General features: G+C 35.1%; 2 protein-coding genes across 4 annotated transcripts in view; one reads left to right on the forward strand and one right to left on the reverse strand.

Moving 5' to 3' along the window:
- The window catches only part of STS (steroid sulfatase), a 215,700-nt gene that overhangs the window by 187,383 nt on the left and 8,576 nt on the right, over window positions 1–19,741 (reverse strand). For 2 of the 3 annotated variants that reach the window (XM_074300197.1, XM_074300198.1), the window contains exon 1: window positions 347–744. The exons of the other annotated variant lie outside the window; for it this stretch is intronic. In XM_074300197.1, coding sequence (XP_074156298.1) covers window positions 347–360 — 14 coding nt within the window. In that variant the 5' untranslated portion in view covers window positions 361–744. Of the gene's footprint in view, window positions 1–346; window positions 745–19,741 lie in introns of those variants that run through there. 3 annotated transcript variants of the gene reach the window in all.
- The window catches only part of PUDP (pseudouridine 5'-phosphatase), a 161,930-nt gene continuing 142,271 nt past the window's right edge, over window positions 83–19,741 (forward strand). Inside the window, exon 1 of the mRNA XM_074300199.1 lies at window positions 83–377. Within this exon, the coding sequence (XP_074156300.1) occupies window positions 290–377 (88 nt within the window). The 5' untranslated portion in view covers window positions 83–289. The remainder of the gene's footprint in view (window positions 378–19,741) is intronic.

The following is a 19,741-nucleotide window of genomic DNA, read 5'->3' on the forward strand; positions in this document are numbered from 1 at the left end:
GCGCGCCGGTCTTCTAGCTCGCTCGCCGCGCCCCTCCCCCATCAGTCAACCCCACCCTTCCCCCTCCGCCCCAAGGTGCGGAGGAAGGAGGAGGTGGGGGCGGGGAGGCTGCAAGGACTTCCTAGGGCGCGTGCGCGTATAGGAAACCTCAGGAGCCACCTAATTTCTCGGGCCCAACCCCCACTAGTTAACCCCCCTTCTACTTTGTCCTCTCCCTCCCCCCAACCCCCAGCAACAAACTCAAGCTTCTAGCCTTCGTGCCTCGCTTCCAACCGACGCCCAGGGCACCATGGCCTCGCGGGCTCCCGGCCTGGCTCCTGCGCCTCTGCTGCAGCCGGTCACCCACCTGCTCTTTGACATGGACGGCCTCCTTCTGGGTGTGTAACTGCGGGCTGTCTCCCGCTAAGGCTGCGGCGCAATGGGCTTTCTCTCTTTTTCTCTTTCCCTCTCTGGCAGCCTTGCAGGGGGAGGGGTACGGAGACAGGAGGGGGAGGGGGCCGCGTGGAGGCAGGTCAGGGGATTCCGGCACCCGGACCCGGCCGCGGGCTGCCCGCGCAGCCGCCTTCCTCCGCGCCCATCCAGCTGTCGGTGGGGTGGACTCACTGCAGCTTGTCACGGGCTAGGGAGGAGGAGACCCTCTACGTTTCCACCCCTTCGGTGGCCGGGGTAGCCCGCTGTTCCCCCGGGTTCGTTACCAAGTGGAAACCCTAAAGTCCAGGAAGCGAACTCCCATTCCCTCCTCGATTACATCAAGGGCAAGCAGGGGTAGGTCCTGACCGAGGTGACATTTTTAGCCCTCCCCCCCTTCCCGAGCCAAAGTACACTTTGTTTCCAGTCACCAGAACTGCCCTGTGCAGAGCAACAATGTGTCAACTCAGTCAACTACGAGGAATATTTAATAATGATAACAATCCGTAGCATTTGTGTAGCACATATCGCATACCCTGGCACTTTGCTTATCAATCAGCAGTGTTGATTCATACAGCCACACTGGGAAGGCAGATACTAGTATCCCCATTTTACAGATGAGGAAACTAAGGTAAATAGGTTAAATGAGTAATCCAGAGTCACATAGCTAGAAAATAACAGACTGGATAGCCAACATTTATATATTCATCGTCATAGCTAGCATTTATGTAATGATAATAGCTAACATATAGTGCTTCCTATATACCTGCTAAATATTGTACAATTATCTGTTTTGAACCTCACAACAATCCAGGGAAGGAGGTACTATTGTTAACTCCCATCATACAGATGAGGAAAAGCAATTAAATGACTGGCTCAGATTCCGCAGCTAGAAGTGTCTGAGGCCAGATTTGAACTCTGATCTTCCTGATATTCTATATACAAAGTGACTTTTAATGTGGTTAAAATTATACAGGGCATCCTAGTTGTAAGCCAAAAGGTGTCCTAAAAACCTTAGTTCTTTTCAGCTCTTAAAACCACGACAACTTTTATAATAGTTCCCACATCGTCTCCATTGTCTTTTTAAAGCTAGTGACCACATGTGCTGATCTGAAGGCTAAGCAGTAGATTTTTGCAGGAATAAAGATTCAGAGGCTCATTTTCTTAAATTAAACAAGGGCCATCTGAGATCATAAGGTGGTGGAAAGAGACTTTATTGATCATAAGTATTCCCTGCTGCTAGTGACTCCCCTAAAGTCAAATAGACCTGTTTCCAGTTCTGCTACAGAGCACTTTAGTTTGTGCCCAAGAGTGTACTGGTAAATATTTAACAACTAGCTCTCTGTTTTAGAGGAGGATTCATGTCTTGCAGCCTACTTACTTTATGCTGCTAAACATATCATTTACCCTTTAGATCTTGTTTACTTTAGAATAACTCGATAAAATTTAGGTTTCTTGAGGACAGGGACTGTCTCTGACCTAAGTACTTTGCCCAAAGGGATAGGGACTGAACCTATATGTCAAGAGGCAAGACTTGAACCAGTCTTACTGGTTTCAAGTCTGGGCTCTCTATGCACTGGTGCCACAATACTTTTCTACTGTCCTCATTGTAGATATTTAGTAAACATCTATTGAATTCATTTGAATCGGGAAATGAGGTAATTGGATCCCATGTTCTCTACCCCTTAGAGATAAGCATTTATATATTACCTAATATAGTCCAGATGTTTGTTTGTTTGTTACAAATATATCATTTTATCCTTACAAAGGATATATCCTTATATATAATTTATATCATTTTATCCTTACAAAAATTTTAAGAGTTAGGTGCCATTATTTTCTCCATTTTACAGATCAGAAAATAGAGGCAAACAGAGTTTGTAACTTGCCCAAATTCTCATAGCTAATAAGTATCTGAGGCTAGATTTGATTTCAGGTCTTCCAGATTCTAGTTCCAGAGTTCTTGCTACTTTAGGTTTAGCAGCCTCTAGAGTGTGATTCAGCCCAAATCTCTTGTTCAGATGCATCTGCTGGGTCACATATCTAATCAACTAGTAAGTGTCAAAGCTTGCATTAAAACTCAGGTCTCTTGAATTAAATATTCTTTCTGATATGTTATGGATATACACTGATAAATTAGAAAATCATCCTTCATAGGAAATCTTTAGAACTTAGATAAACAATTGGACCATTAATTGTACATATTCAGCATTATGTTTTCTCTTGCTAAACTAGAAAAATGATTCCTAGCTAAACCATATTAAAAAAAAAAAAAAAAAAAAAAAAAAGCTAAAGACCAAAGGAGACCTGAAAACGGTGGAAGCTGGCTATCCTATTTTCTGTTCTTGCATCCAAAAAGGGCACTTTGTAGATTTGTAGAAAAGCTTTAAGCCATAAAAAATATTAAGAGTCAGAAGGAACATTTTGGGTCTCAGAATCACAAAAGCCCAACCAATATCTGAACCATATGCCCCTCTATTACAAAAGTGGTCTTCTAGCCTTTTCTTGAAGACTTATAAAAAAGGGAAACCCATTTCATCCTGGTGTGTCAGTTTGAAAATTAGTTGTGATTTTATAAGGAGAACAAGATAAAATCTATTAAGATAATGTTAATAATATAAGAAAAAAGCTATATTAACATATGTTTATATATATGTATATATAGAGAGAGAGACAGAGACATACTTCATTATATAATCACTGGCATATCTGTATTTGTTTCATTTTGTTACAGTTCTTTGTGACACCATTTGGGTCTTCTTGGCAAAGATATTGGATTTGCCATTTCCTTCTACAAATGAGTAAACTGAAGCAACAGGGTTAAATAACTTTACTAAGGTCACACAACTAGTAAGTGTCTGAAGCCATATTTTAGCTCAGGAAAATGATTCTTTTTGACTCCAGGTCTGGCATTCTATCCTTTGTGCTACCTAGCAGCCTTTCAGAGAGGCTTTTTTGCCTTGTGCCGCTTTTAATCACATTTCAGGGAACTTTTTTCCCCAGATGCCACTGCATTCACTGCTTAAAGTAAAGGGACTTTTAGTTGCTACTTTAAATGTTTAGATCCATGTGTGATTTGCCCATCTGACCCTTGATGAGGAGGGCAGAGCCTGGGAAAGACCTGGGGAATGATTCTTTAACTTTCTAGTAGTCCAGATACACTCTCAGCACTCTGAGGTGAACATCTTTGTCATAGAGGAACAGCCTCAACATATATGTGTTCTACATCTAGACATCAGATGAGCTACCAAAATAAATAAATTATTTCCTATATGCCCTTCTGATTTTTTATACAACATACCCCTCTTACATTTTACCACCCAACTTATGCTACTGGTAAAGCCCATTTTTCCTGGCTGTTTTCTGATATATTTGTCAAAAGTTACCAATTTTTGCTTGAAACTTTTTTTTTTAAACAAACAAATAAAAGAGAAAATCTAAATTATAACCTGTTGTACACTTAAATTTTGATGACTTTTTTTTTCTATTTGTGTGTGTGTGTGTGTGTGTGTGTGTATGTGTGTGTGTTTAGTCCACACAAAAAGCTACTTGTATAGTACTTTCAGGTGTAATTCTGTTGAATTTGATTTTTTTTTTTTCCCTAGTCAAGGGGCAAAGTTTGTTGTAATTAACACCTTTACAAAGGCAGCTGAATTTATAAAATAAATTAGCAAAAAAACAGAAGAAAGGAAAATCATTAAAATCATTTATCCAGCTTTTTACCACAGATATGCTAACTCTATGGCTCATAGATAGGAAGGAGTGGTCTCTGGATTTTCTTTGTAATTGGCCAGATAACTACTAACCAAATTATCAGTCTTCAATGAATTGAGGAGTGATCTATTCCCTATTGTCTCAGGAGTTTGATCAGTGGGACTATCCTGAGGCTGGAAACTATCTGTCAGAATTGTACAGATTGTACTGAGGCAGACTCCAAAGCCAGAAGATCTAGAATAACTGACTTATTGTCAAATCAGAGGCCCCCCACAAAAAAATCATATTACATCATACCCTGTCAAGCAGTTTGTACCCCAAAATGAATCTGATTTTTAAAGAAATGTTTTTTTGTGTTCATTTTAAGATCTCTGTTCTTTCAAATGACTGTCATCTTTCCTTCTCACTCTAAAAACCTTCCTTGCAAAAAATGAGGACAGTTAAAGAAAATGTCAATAACATTTATGGAAATGTATACCTCTTTCCTTACTTAAGGTCTTCTACTTGTTTGCTGAGAATATACCTGATTCTCAGAGCATTTATTGAGCTTTTGGTATTCACCTTTTTTGCCTTAAATTTATGTTCAGATAATAAAAGCTAAAATATTATGAAGTCTGAATTCAACTTGAGTTCTCATTCTTTTTAAAAATTAGCTCTGACCCGATAAGGAGGAGAACAAGATAAACTCTATTAAGATAATGTTAATAATATAAGAAAAAAGCCATATATATATATATATATATAGAGAGAGAGAGAGAGAGAGAGAGAGAGAGAGAGAGAGAGAGAGAGAGAGAGAGAGAGAGAGAGAGAGACAGAGAGAGACAGAGAGAGACAGAGAGAGACAGAGAGACAGAGAGAGAGACAGAGAGAGAGAGACAGAGAGAGACAGAGAGACAGATAGACATACTTCATTATATAACCACTTCTGGTATTCCTATATTTGTTATTTTTGTCCATTCCTCTTGTTAAGCCCTGAATAAAAATAAACCATATTCATCCCCATCCTCACCCCTTTTTCCTTGCCATTAGGACTGGAAACCTTGGAACTTTGAGCACCTTTACATACCATTGTACCATTGTGTCATGAATTCAGGTGCATTATCTCAATCCTTACTGGGATAATTCCCCCTCTGTTTGAGTTTTGCCTCTGGCCTTGTGGTCTCCTGCCCTCAACTTTCTTATTTTGACCTCTATCCTGTCAGGATTAGATTATGATCCTTTCCTGAAATTTTGGCTTACCTGTTCTCCCAGTGTCATCACCCTCCTTATCTGCCTTTATTTTCCCTATAAGATTGTATACTCAGTTTATGTAATCTGTAGGCAAACCCTATAGTTAGCTAAAACCTTATATAAATTCTCTGGCTCAGTTTATCTGTGCTGAATGCTTTGGACAAAAATCCCTTTTGGTCATCTAACCTAAACTCTCCACATTAAAATTTAAAAAACAATCTTTGCCTCAATTTCTCTGGTACTGTACTCTAATATTTAGAAGAGTCCCCCCATCTCTATACAGGTTAAAAACAGGCCTTGGTAAGACCTTTCCTGATTCTCCAATAATAAGTTTTCTATTCTCCAGATAGATTTGGAGATATAGGGTCTGAGGTTTTTAATCTTTAAGGATTTCATTTTCTCTCTCTTCCAATGTCTTCAACCTCAGTGAATAGCAACAAAAGAAAAATTAAAGCCTTGTAACAAATATTCATATTCAAGTAAAGCCAATTCTTTCATTGGCCATGACCAAAATTTGTCGGTTTTTAGTTATTCAGTCCTGCCCTGATAATACTTATAACCAAAAATGGAAGAATAATTATAAAAAATTTTAGCAGTCCAAACACCCCGTTGGCTGAGGTGAAAACAGACTCTTAAGAAAGCATATTGAATCCATTACCTCTCAGTTAGGAGTTATCTTTGAGACTGATGGATGACATATCATTGCATTTTCAGACTTCCAATGTCTATTAAAATTCTTTTTTTTTTTTTTTAATTTTATTATTATTACATTGCATTTATATTCTTCAGGTTCATTTCAGTCTACAACAGTTCATACAGGTCTTTCCAGTTTTCTTTGAAATTAAGTTATTTGTATTATCTTAACATAATAATAATAATTATTATTTTTATTATTTTATCTCCTTGGGATTCAGTACTTTCTCACTTCCACCTAGTTTATTATACCCCTAAAGCCTTGAACTAAGTCTTTAACAGAATAAGTGTTTGATAAATGTTTGTTGAAGCCCTAATGAGACAATGAAAAGATCTCTAAACTAGGAGCCAGGAGAGTAAGTTTTAAATTCTACCTCTGCTGCTCTGTGACCTTAAGCAATTCATTTAGCTGCTTTGATGATGATGTTTGAATTGTAGAACTTCTAAGTTCCCCTACATTCTTGAAATTTTGTGGTCTGTCAACAAAATTTGTTCAATTAAAAGTATTAAATGAATAAAATTAGCAAGCTGAGTGACATGGAAGGTGAGGGTAAAAGTGATCTAGACAAAAATAATCTGTTAAAATTGAGTATCAGTGACAAAAAAACCTGGTAAATTTGATAAACTTTATTCTTTTGGAGATTGTTTTCAAGTGGCCTATGGTCCTTTAGTAATTCTTGACTAAAGTTGTTTAATGTATGGAGAATAATTACAAATAATTACTAAGGCTTAGAATTTAAAATATACATTTTTTAAATGAACTTAAATTTTGTTAAACTAATTAAATTGCTATTCAGTAGACCTTCATGTTGCTATTGATTTTTTTTTCCAGATTTTTCTTTTTACCTTTGCATATTGTAATTTTATTAGGAATAACCTGGTGTTATCCTGAGGGAACTAAGCACTGATCATCTTTTCTTCCTTCCTGGGTATTGAGGTATCCAGTTTGAGTTTTGGTGTTGTCTCTGAAAGAATTCAGGCTCAAACAGTCTCCAACCCAAGTAAAGTTATTTTAATGAAATTTATGCACTCAGTGGGCAGGGCCAACTTCCTAGTAGGAGTCAGTTACCCAGCAAAACAAAACAAGAATTTTTATAGAATAAATGTTGCTGATTAAATCACAAGATATTTAAATTCTGAGGGTAAAGGAAGAGTTTGCTAACATGGGAAGGTCCTAAAGCTTTGATGGAACTGTGCCTGCAATTACTTAAAATGCATATAGAAAAACCCACTTAAGGGAGTATTAGTATGTGGTAATTACATTATAATTAGCCTGACTTCATTATAAGTTCACCCAAAGGAAAGCATAGAAGCAAAGTAAATAGGTACAATGTTAGGGAAAAGATTAATTTGTGGTCTACATCTTATTGGTGCTACTTTCTTATTGTTTAATTTCTGTGGTATGTTTTGTGGTAGCTTCCAGATAAATGACCTGGTGGTTACTGAATATGCTGGTCTGCTCATTGTTCTAATGAGACCCATAAATAATGATTTCTGTGGGGCTCAGGCTGGGGGAAATTCGCGCTGAGGGCCACAATCAGAATCCTATCATTGGCACCTCATCCTTTGTTTAACTGATGCCCATTATTTTTCTAAGTATATTTATTTTGGAATCTTTGATGTTTTTCTTTAATTGATTGAAGCAAATCATAATCTTTATTAATAACAATTTTTCTATTTTTAGTATTGTATTTTTCATAGCAATAATGTTACAAAAAGGAAGAAAGTAACTTTATGAAATATACTATTCATAGTGATGAGGTGTAAATGATGAAGCTAGTGGTCGAGAATTGGGGTGGGGAATCCCCTCTTGTCATGCAAGTCCAATGCAAAAGAATTTGCAAACCCAAAAAGTCTGTATGGCAAAAGGGATTTTTTATTGGCAGTGAGAAGCCAGCTTTGCTAGGAAGACAAATGTCTTAGTGGCAAGGTCCTATCAAAAGAAATGACAAAGGTTAACACTGAGAAGAGAATATTTTCACAGTGGGCAAGAGTCCTGGCAAGCACCTTTGCCAAGAAGAGAGCTTCCTTTACAAAGCACAATCCTGTTTCAGACTTCTGCAAAGATTTGGGGTTCAGAGTTACCTTTTATTAGCAGTCTGAGGTGGACTTTCATTCAAAATTGAATGAGATTCCTTCAATGTTGTCATTGCCTGGGGCTTAGATCTCCAATTGAATAAAATTACTTAACTGGGAATTTAAAGGCTTTTCCCCAGAGTCTGGGAATTCCCTGAAGGAGATCTGAGTTACCCCTAAAAGATCTCAGTTTGAATAGAGGTTTATTTGACCAAGATCGCTGATTGAATGAAGACACTTAACTTGGGAGTTTGAAGGCTTTTCCCAGGGGAGAATCTGAGACTGAATATCCCTTTTTTTTTTTTTTTTAACAGATTAAATGGGACACAGTTTCAGAGTTCACCCCCATCAATAGTATTATTGGTTATATGCAATACCCAGACTGCTTTTCAGCTCTAATGTTTAGACATTTTGGTCAAGTGTTTTAACAGATTATATCTAGGAGTATAATAAATAAACTCCTTGTACTATACATAGGACAGGACTTTATACAGGAATTTAAACTAGTAGGCCTTGGAATTAATTGTAGAAAACAGTTTTTAAAAGTCAAAAGAGACCATTTCCTTTCCTTTCCTTTCTGCCTTTGTATCATTGCTGAGTTGTCAGTCCACTGCCTCGCGTTTGGTTATAGTCTGGAAGATCTGAGTTCAAATCCTCTTTCAAATATTAGGTAGCTATGGGACCTATTAACCTTTCTCAGCCTCAGATTTATCATTTGTAAAAGGGGATTGGGGGCTGAAGAGCAATTTGGAACTATATTTAAAAAGTTGCCAAACTGTTTATACCCTTTGATCCAGCAGTGTTACTACTGGGCTTATATCCCAAAGAGATTTTAAAGAAGGGAAAGAGACCTGTATGTGCAAAAATGTTTGTGGCAGCCCTTTTTATAAGGGCTAGAAACTGGAAATTGAATGGATGTCCACCAATTGGAGAATGGCTAAATAAATTGTGGTATATGAATGTTATGGAATATTATTGTTCTGTAAGAAGTGACCAGCAGGATGAATATAGAGAGGATTGGAGACTTACTTACATGAACTGATGCTAAGTGAAATGAGCAGAACTAGGAAATCATCATACACTTCAACAACAATACTATATGAGGATCAATTCTGATGGAAGTGGCTATCTTCAGCAATGAGAGGATCTAAATCAGTTCCAATTCATCAATGATGAACAGAATCACCCAGTGAAAGAACACTGGGAAATGAATGTGGACCACAACATAGCATTTGCACTCTTTCTGTTGTTGTTTGCTTGCATTTTTGTTTTTCTTCCCAGGTTTTTTTTTTTTTTTTTATCTTCTTTCTAAATCCTATTTTTCTTGTGCAATAAGATAATCATATAAATATGTATACATATATTTAACATATGCTTTAACATGCTTAACATGTATGGGACTGCCTTCCATCTAGGGGAGGGGTTGGAGGAAAGAAGGGGAAAAGTTAGAACAGAAGTTTTTGCAAGGGTCAATGTTGAAAAATTACATAGGCATATGTTTTGTCAATAAAAAGCTATAATTTAAAAAAAAGGGAGGGAATTGGGGGCAACTTGATGGATCAGTAGAATGCTAGGCCTGGCATCAGAGAAAGCCCTGACTTCAAATATAGCCTCAGACATTTACAAGCAATGTGACCCTGGCTAAGATCCTATTTGTCTTAGTTTTCTCATCTGTAAAAATGAACTAGAGAAGGAAATGTCAAACCAACAATCTTTGCCAAGAAATCCCCAAAAGGAGTCATAAAGAGTCAAACATGACTGAAAACGATACAACAACAACAACAAAAAAAAAATTGGAAATAATAGTGCCCAAATCATAGAGTTGTTAATTTATAATTAAATAATAAAGTACTTTGTAAATCTTGAAGTACTTTATGAGCTAGCTATCATTGTCATCACAACTTCTGTATTAATTTACTTGTTGATTGATAGCTAACCAGATACAAAATGTAAGAATACTTTCTAATTTAGTACAAGAACCATTTGCACCTTCAGATACTTGCTGAGCACATACTTTAGTGTGATTAGAGTTTGGTAAAATATATATAATATGAAATAAATTTTTCCTAATAATTTATGTGGATACTACTTAACAATGATTCCCATGATTGCAAGGAAGGGCTATCAAAAGAGCACTGTATTTGAGGTCAGAGAATTTGAGTTAAACTCCTCCCTCTATTACTGATGAATTGTGTACATCAGACAAAATCCTTTGGTTTACACCTGAGATGGATGGATTAGATGCCCTCTCAAGTCCTTTCTAGCTCTAAATTTATCTTTTATTACCTAAATAACGAAAGATAATGAAAAGATACCAAAAGAAGTGGAAATGTGATGCTGCTATATTTAATATTTGAGAAATCTTAAAAGGAGAAGAGTTGGGGAGGGGGAAAATATTTTAAGTTTCCATAGTTGTAAAAAAAGCAACAACCTCCAAACTTTCCTAGAAATAATCTTTAAACATCATTAAATAATGGGTTTTGTTCTTGTGGATAAGAATGTCAGTATCGAGTGATAGCTCTCTAGGAGATTTGGGAGAGGGATGAATGCAGAGAAAATTTAGGTTATTTTACATATATTTAAGAGATATTAATACAGTTAATTAAAAAAGATAATGTCTGGGCCATGTGTCATGCAGACTTTTACCAAATTTCTTGTTTTGGTTAATTTAGTTGGATTTATAGGCCAGAGAAATGCTGTAAGCAATGTCTCCATTTTTAGCAAGAAATATGACATTTTTCTGGATAAGAGGGCAAAATGTGGGCTGAATACAGGTAGCCACCAATTTATCATTGAATTGAATTGAATGGTTAAGTATAACTATCTTACTACTTATTAACACTTTAAATGGTTTTAGATTTGCAGTCAGATAATTTGGTATGAATCTTGACTATCCCTTACTGATGAGGTTTAGATTTGGGGTACCCAAATGAAATTAAGGTTTCTGGTGGTCAGGGAATTAAATGAGGTCTAGTGGCAGGGTTCAGGGAATCAAATGGAGCCCCCCGCAACTCCTCAGAATTTGGCACAAAGGTAGGGAGTTAAATGAGGTCTAGTGGTGGCACAAGCAGTTCTCTGTAAAGGAATTTACAGACCCGAAAACCTAGATTGATAAAAGAGGTTTATTATGGGGATTGGAAGTAAGGTTAAAAACTGGATAAAGTCTAGTTAAGGAAATAGGTGAGGATAAAGAGAGGAGGGCACTGAAAAAAGTATTCCAGTGGGCAGAGACCCTTGGCGTGCCAAGCATGGGGCTGCCATGCTTGGGAGCTCTGCAAAGAGAGGGTTTTAGTTTGGCTCTTTTATAATAGGGGCTTTGGTTACAAGCTGAGGGGGGCTCCTGGGTAGAATCCCAGGTTGCCTCTTCTCTGGGTTTCAGCTAGGGCTGGAATTTGAATTGAATTCAATGGGTTTCTGGACTGAGCCAACCCCACCCAGATAACAAAGATGAAACTGTTTGTGCTTGGGGTGGAGTCCCCTCCCTGAGGCAGAGTAGAAGAAAGTTTTCTCCTTTAAGGATTTTCAACTCTGGGGTTCCCTCTTCATTGCTACCTATGTGACCTGAGAGTAAATCACTTAATCTTCCTCGACCTATTTTTCCTCATCTTTAAAGCAAAGAATTTTTTTTTCCTTTTTATTTATTTATCTATTTACTTTTTAAAAATAATAGCTTTTTATTTTCAAAATATAAGCAAAGATAGATTTCAACATTCATCCTTCCAAAACTCTGTGTTCCAAATTTTTCTCCCCCTTTCCCTCACTTGCTCCTCCATACAGCAAGTAATCCAATATATATTTAACATGTGCAATTCTTCTATACATATTTCCACATTTATGCTGCACAAGAAAATCAGGTCAAAAAGGAAAAAAAATTGAGAAAGAAAACAAAAAGCAAGCAAACAACAACAAAAAGGTGAAATACTATGATGCAATCCACATTCAATCTCCACAATCCTTTTTTTGAATGCAAATGGTTCTCTCCATCACAAGTCTATTAGAATTGGCCTGACTAACCCCATTGTCTAAAGAACTACAATCATCAGAATTGATAATCTGATAATCTTGTTGTAATCTTTTTCAACCCTCATTCTGTATAACCCTTGATTCTATGAAGTAAGAACATGTTTATCGATATAATTAATACCACAAATGTTACTTAAGTGCTAAAGATGACTTGGAAAAGTTTTGTCTGTTTTGTTTTTGTTTTTGTTTTTTACACAAAAGCTTATTTAACTATGGCTCTAATATATAACTCACTTGCCTTCTTAGTTCTGAGATCAGGAACATGCAACAGAAGAGATTAGGAAGAAGAATTTCTATTTCTCTCATATAGGGCATGGGATTTAGTAAAACTTTTAAATGGGTGATTTCTTTTTCAATCTTTCCTCTTTTCAGCAACCATTTCCTCCTTCCTAGTACCTCTAAATCCCCAATGTTGCACGTTGCCAACATGAAAAAATGTTTCAAAATTACCAGTCATGCCTTTAGTCCAAATGGAAAGTTATGGTAATTGATCTCATGTACTGAGAAGAATAGAATGGGATTGAAGTCATTTTAATATGTATGTGATATCACTCAATCTGTTCAATCACTTAATCTGTTTCATTGAACCTACTAGATGCATTTGTATTTTTTGAAGCAGAGCTTGTTAACCCAGACTAGTTTCTTATTCTTGGAATTTCAAGCAGTGTAAATAATTTTCATTGAGAAAGCACAAGCAATGTTAAGGAAAATATTTCTAGATATATGGCATATAGGAAGATTAGTGATGCCTGGTATTCTGCTGATAGGATCAATAATTCTAAACATTTTCTAAGTCAGTTAACAACTTTTTGTTATGTACTATTCAGAAAAAATGCAAGCATGTCAAACTATTATCAAAAAACTCCCATTCTAATGGTGAAGATTGGTGCTATTTCTGTTCTTCCTACTTTTTTTCCCTTCCATTTCTGAATCTACAATATTCTTTGGAAGCTCTATTTAGTTTGTTTTCTTCTTTCTTCCTCCCCCAGTTGATTTCTATGACAGTAGAAGCTGAGTCCCTAGATTAGGAAGTAGGATTAATTGATCCATTATATGAAGTTTCCATAAATTGGTATTTGCATGTCAGTTTTTCAGGTCAATTTGCGGGTTATATCCATATCCTCAGTGATGACAGTGCTTAAGTAAAATAGCTCTTCTATCTGTCTTCAATATTTTTATTAGTTTTTTTTTTCTTTTTTTTTTTAAGGAAGTCATGCTTATGGAACTTATAATTTGATAACATATCCAGTTTATAAATTTCTCTATTAAAATGTAAACTTCTTGAAATCCTGTAGTATTATACTTTGTCTCTCCCTCACTATTTAGTATGGTTTCCTTGCATAAAAATGGCACTGAATCCATGTGTATTGAATTTAATTGGTAGGGATTTCTGTCATGATGATAGAATCAAGATTCAAAATTATCTTAATAGGCTTAAGCAGTAAGTCTACAGAAAGAAAAAATATTTTTGTTAAGCATCAAAAGCAGCATAATAGTGAGGGGAAAATGGGATATGAAGATATAGATAACCCAGTTTTGAATTCCATCTCTGTGTACTAGGTCTTTGACCTTCAGCAAATCATTTAAATTTAGAACTAAAGAAGAACTTAGAAGTCATCTAGAACAGCCCTCTTATTTTATAAACCAAGCAACTAAGGAAATAGATAAAATAATTGGTCCAGCTTCATAGGGTTATCAAGTAGCATAGCAAAAAGTCATACCTAAGTCTTCTGACTCAGACATAGCTCTTTTTCCACTTTTTTTTTAATCACCCCTCTGTATGAGGATATCACTTTAGTCATCTGTAAGATCAAATGGTTGAAATTTCTCAGATTACGTCAAATTCAGAATTTTGTAATGTTACTATACATTTACTAAATGCTTGTTGATTGATCATTTCTATGAAATATAAAAATCTTTTATTTAGGTTCATTCATTTAATATATAATAAATGGTGGAATGTGGCCTGCATTTATAGTGATGAGGATGACAGTTGAAAATCCACTACATGTATTCTTCTTCCTTTTATAATTTTTATGGCATAAGGGAACAAGATAAGAGGACTTTTAGACTTCCTTCCCCTCTAAATCCATGATCTGAAATATCTACTATACATGTAATTGTGCTGGGTGTGGAAAGATTAAAAAAAAAAAAAAAACAATTTCAAGGAGTTTGTTTTACCTACAGTATAAACATTTGTATCAATAAGTAAGTACAATATAATTTGAAGAGGAAGAAAGCACTAATATTTAGAAGGATACAAAAGACTTTCCCCAAATAGGTAGTATTTCAGCCTTCTTGAAGTTAAGGATTCACAAAATCATAATTGATCCCAAAATAGATCACACATTCCAGGCTCATGGAAAGAATAGCTTATTCAAATGTAGAGTGACAAGAAATGGAATTCTTAATTTGGAGAAACAGCAAATAGCTCTCTTTGACTGGAATATAGAGCACATGAGGGAAGTAGCCTTAAAGTCTGATTGTGAGGGTCTTTATTTTAAATTTCAAAGTCAGGAGATTGCATTCTATCCAAAGGGTAACTGGAGGCCATTGAAAATTCTAGTGTAAGAAGTAACTTGATCAACTCTTATGATTTATGAAGATTTTATTGGCAGTTGTGTGGAAGATGAATGCAGAAGTAATCTACACCAGGGTTTCTTGAACTTTTTCCACTTGCAACTCTTTTTTTGCCAAAAAATGTTTATGTAACATCGAGTATATAGGTATATAAAAGAGATACATAAATCAAACATTTACTGATAATAAATCATAATTTTGCAATCACCACATTCAGTTATGAGACTCCATACAGTTTAAGAGGTTGGGGTCCAGATAGATATTAATGAGATCGTGGACAAGAAGGTCAATGACCTTGTGAATTGAGGAAAGGGGGGTAGATTGAACAGCTATTGAGCCAGAATTAACAAAACTTGTAAACTGATTAGATACTAAAGTGTTGAAGATGACTGAAGATGATTTTTCAATAAAAATAGGGAATTTTTTTTAACCAAGTGGTTTATAGAAAAAGATAATTCTGTTTTGGACATATAGAATTAGAAATGCCTATGAGACTTCTAGTTGGAGGAATCAGCAGAGCTGCTGATGTGTGATTTGTGTACAAGAGAAGATATATATATTCTCTATAGATTTAGAAGCCATTCTAATTAGAGAGGTTTATTGAACTCATGAGAGTTAATGACCCTGTAGAGAAAGGGCAAAAATAGAGAAGAGAATCCAAGACAGAACCTTGAAAAGGGTATCCATGGTTAGGAACAGGATAGGAATGATGATTAGGAAAAGGATGCAAAAGGAGTGGTGAGAATAGAAATCTAGGATATAAAGCACTCTTGAAGACCTTAAGGTGAAGGAACTATTCAGGAGTGGGGTGGTAAACTGTCAAAAGCTTCATGGAGGTAAAGAATTAGGTGAACTAAGAAAATGTTAACTAACTAGGCAATTTAGAGATCCTTTAAGAACCTTGGAGAGATCAGTGATTGGGACAGAAGCTAGATCCTGAAGGAATTGCAAATTGAGTAGGAGTTGAGGAAATGGAGGTAATGAGTGTAGATAGCTTTTTTTAAAGAGTATGTATGGCTAAGGGAAGAGAGAGATGAAACTATGGCTTGAGAGGATATTAAAATCTTGAGGATAAAAAAATCTGGGATTTGTAGTGAACAGATGCTCAGTATGAATCATAGTTTATCATGGCACCAAAAAGCTACTATGATTTCAGAATCTATTAGGAGTATCCAAATGGAGGGCAGTGGTAGGCCTCCTGTACTCTGTCTTGGTTAGCCCATGATTGGATTACTCTATTCTGGTTGCTACATTTTACATAGGACATTGTCAAGCTGGAGCATGACTAGAGAAGAGTAACAAAGGAATTGAGGCCATATATGGAGATTGGTTGATAGAACTAAAAATATAAAAGAAAATGTATTGGGGACCTAATAACTATCTCTAAATACTTGAAGGTCTGTCATGTAGAAGAGAAATTAGAATTCTGCATAGCTAAGAAGGCAAAAGTAAGGACAACAGATAGAAGTTGAAGTGAGGCACATTTAATTCAAAGAAAGCTTTATCAGAGCTGTCTGAAAATGACTTAGGAAATGGTCTAGTGATGGGATTCTTCAAGTAAAGACTGGATAACCATTTAGTAATGTTATAGATGTATTTCTGATCAATTACTGGGTTGACTAAATAACTTCCTTGGCCCTTCACATGTTGAAATTCTATGATTCTTGCATATGAAAACACAATAGGCTTTCATGAAACATTTACCTAAATCCTCTAAAAATAAAATTATATCTGATGCCAATTCCATTGTGGGGTTATCAGTTTATATATGTTTATTGTAAGCTATATGAAATAGTACCTCCTTTTATTTTCTTTACAACTCTAAAAAGAGAGGTGCCTGGATTTATATAAGATTTCATGCTGTTAGAAAGTTATCTTAATGACAAATGTCATATTCATAATTTTTTATCATAGACTTCTGAGGCCTATAGGTTTCATTATAAAAATGAGAATTGCAAAATGAAAAGTTCAGCACTTCACAAAACATGTATCAACAGTCCTAGGCAGCAGTTAAGGTCACTGATGGTTCTAGATGTTACATAGATTTATGTGTGTTTTTGAGGAGAAGTGGTATTTTAAAAGAGTATTTCCTTAGGGTGCAGATTCTTTTATTTTCTCTATTTGTAATGCTGCCCTAAAGGAATTTTGTAATTATGACCCTACACAGTATTCTTGATTATTATCTTTTAAAATTGAGTGAATAAAAAACAATGAATATTTAAATTTGGGCATTCCATGTATCTTGAAAAAAAGGTATCTCTTTGAGTCTAGGAATTACTGGATAGACTTGTTCTTTATTTTTTTTCTTTTTTAAAAGCAGCATCTAGAGTTCAGCACCTTTCTTGTTAAACCAGTCGTGTTGACTTCATAGTAAGAGCAACTTGATTATATTCTATCTTTAAAAGTCACCCACTCATTTTAGCAATGCAGGTATCCAGCTTTTAGAAACTTTGAAGATATTTCAACTGAACTTTCTGTAGCCATATGGCTAAATCATGCTTGGTTAGTTAAATTCATAAGTCATATAATTATAATGCGTTAAGGAGAAATGAGAAATATTCAGGATAACCTTTTGAAGTTGATATTATGGAAAACTACCATGTTTTTTCATAAAATATGCCACTGTTAAAACTAGGTTACTGGTCTAGGACAATAGTCTCCAAGCTTTTTTGATCAATTACTCATCTCAATAATTTTTTTTCCCTGGAACATATGGGGGAAAGGAGAAGTAGATGTCTTTGCCCATTGTATCCTATGTAACTATTACCCTCTAGAGGTGATTCAAAAAGGGGAAAATTGAGAAAGCTTCCACTACAAGGGAAGGCAGTTGAGTGAAAAAGTGTTAGACCAAAATAAGTGAAAGATAATATAGTTCTACTAGGGAAAACTATTTTGAGTAGCTAGCATGGTGGGTGGAATAGGATTCATCTCTCTTCTGCCCAATTTGGTTTATTACATACATCTTGGAGTCCTACCAGGCATTTCTTCCCTTTTGGAGAGCATTGCAACTCATTAATCAGACTCTGTTGCTTTTCTCATATAGTCAAAAGCAAGATATAGGAGCATATTCAAGTTGTTAGCTGAGGTTTACTAAGCAATGGAACTCTGATTATCTTCCTGTTAAGAAAATGCTTTTTGACGAGAAGGCAAGTAGTGTTTAATGTCTTGGAAGACTGTACAGCTAGCTAACCATAAATCAAGGTAGGGATAAGTTTAAAATGAGAGATCTTTTTAAGGTTAAAATAGAATATAACAAATATGAGGGATAGCATGATATAATGGATGGGGTACTATATTTATAGTTAGAGAACCCATTCTTAGAACTCAGATTCTTAAAAGGTGTGTGATTCTAGACAAGTCACTTAATCTCTCTGGACAGTCACCCTTTTGGGCAGCTAGGTAGCATAGTGTGTAAAATGGTGAACTTGAATCAAGAAGACCCAGATTCAAATCCTCTCTCAGACTTGCTAGCTTTGTAACTGTGGGCAAGTTAGTAACTTCTCTAGGCTTCACAGATCATAGGTTATAATGATCTGTTGAAATATTTGTAAAGCATTTAGCTCAGTATGTGGCACATAGTATATGCTATATAAATGCTTATTGCCTTCTACTTTCTTCTCCCCTTGCCTTATTCCACATCTGTTAAGTAAGTGTTGAATTTAATGATCTCTACAGTTTCTTTCAGTTCAGAATCTATGATCCTGTGATATAGACACATCATTGATTATTTTTTGATATGTATGTCATATATGTGTTTTCTTCTTTGGAGGCCTTCAATTTCTACATCTATAAAAATGTTGGTGGTAGACTAGATGATGTCTATGACCTCTTAGTTCTAAGCCTTTGATGCTTGTGCAGCCTCCTCATTTTACAGATGAGGAAAATAAGATTCAGGTTAACTGAAATGACTTGTAAAAATTAATGCAAATAGTTAAAGGCTGCACAAATTAAATATTCTTTTTTAAAATAAGGAATCATTTTTTCCTATTAGTTTTTCTAAATTTGAATGTCAAAATTTGTTTTTTATTGAAGAACATGTTTTTTTAATTTATTTCTGTCATCCTATTAATTTTAATAAATTGAACTATCCAAAATGATAATGATAACAGTTTTGAATTGTAATAAAGAGATGATTTTGAAAAATTGAATTACCACTTTTTGGGATATATTATTTATAAAGTTTTTTTTTTTTTTTAATATACAGTAGATGTTTAATGTGTTGAGTTAAACTTATTTAATGAGACTTGCCAGTGCACAGAAAACTTAACCCAGGGAATAATTAAAGACTTTGGAAATTATAGATACTTTTCAACATAAGAGAATACCATTTATAAAATTACTACTTTAGTGCCTTTAATGGTTACTAAGTAACCTCAAAGAATTTATCAATGTGCTATTTATATACTTACAGGGAATGTTTTACAAATTAAGAAACTTAGTGCATTAAACTTAGTTATTTAAAGTAACCAGGTTAAGTTCATGAAAATTACATTTTTATAATTATCCATTTATGTGATTTAAACAATTATTTGTGGAGGGTAGGGGATAATCTGGAAGTATATATAGCACATCTTCATCAACCTAATATGTTTATTCTACTTTATTCTACTATTGTACTTTACTTTGTAAAAAAAAATTATAAAGAAAATTGCTAAAGCAAATCCATCCTCTCAAAGTTTTTATTATTCAACTTAACCAATTTTAATAATAAAGAATTTAGCTAATTTAAGGAAATAAAATCTACAACACAAACAATATTGGTACAATACATTGGTATTGCCTTGAGATTAATATCAGTCCACTTAGTCCTCCATCCTCCTTTGTTGTTAGTTTTTGCAAGTTATACTATTTTAATGAAAAGCAGATCTCTGTTGATGTATATTGACTTATAAAACCATGAATTAACATTATTATATTTTCATCTGTTTTATTAAATATTTCCATGTTACATTTTCATCTGGTTGTGACACTTTGGGAATTACTTGAACCTGTGAGTCAGAATTTGACACTCTAGCCA

Source organism: Sminthopsis crassicaudata, chromosome 3, assembly GCF_048593235.1.
Source record: "Sminthopsis crassicaudata isolate SCR6 chromosome 3, ASM4859323v1, whole genome shotgun sequence".
Classification (NCBI taxonomy): domain Eukaryota; kingdom Metazoa; phylum Chordata; class Mammalia; order Dasyuromorphia; family Dasyuridae; genus Sminthopsis; species Sminthopsis crassicaudata.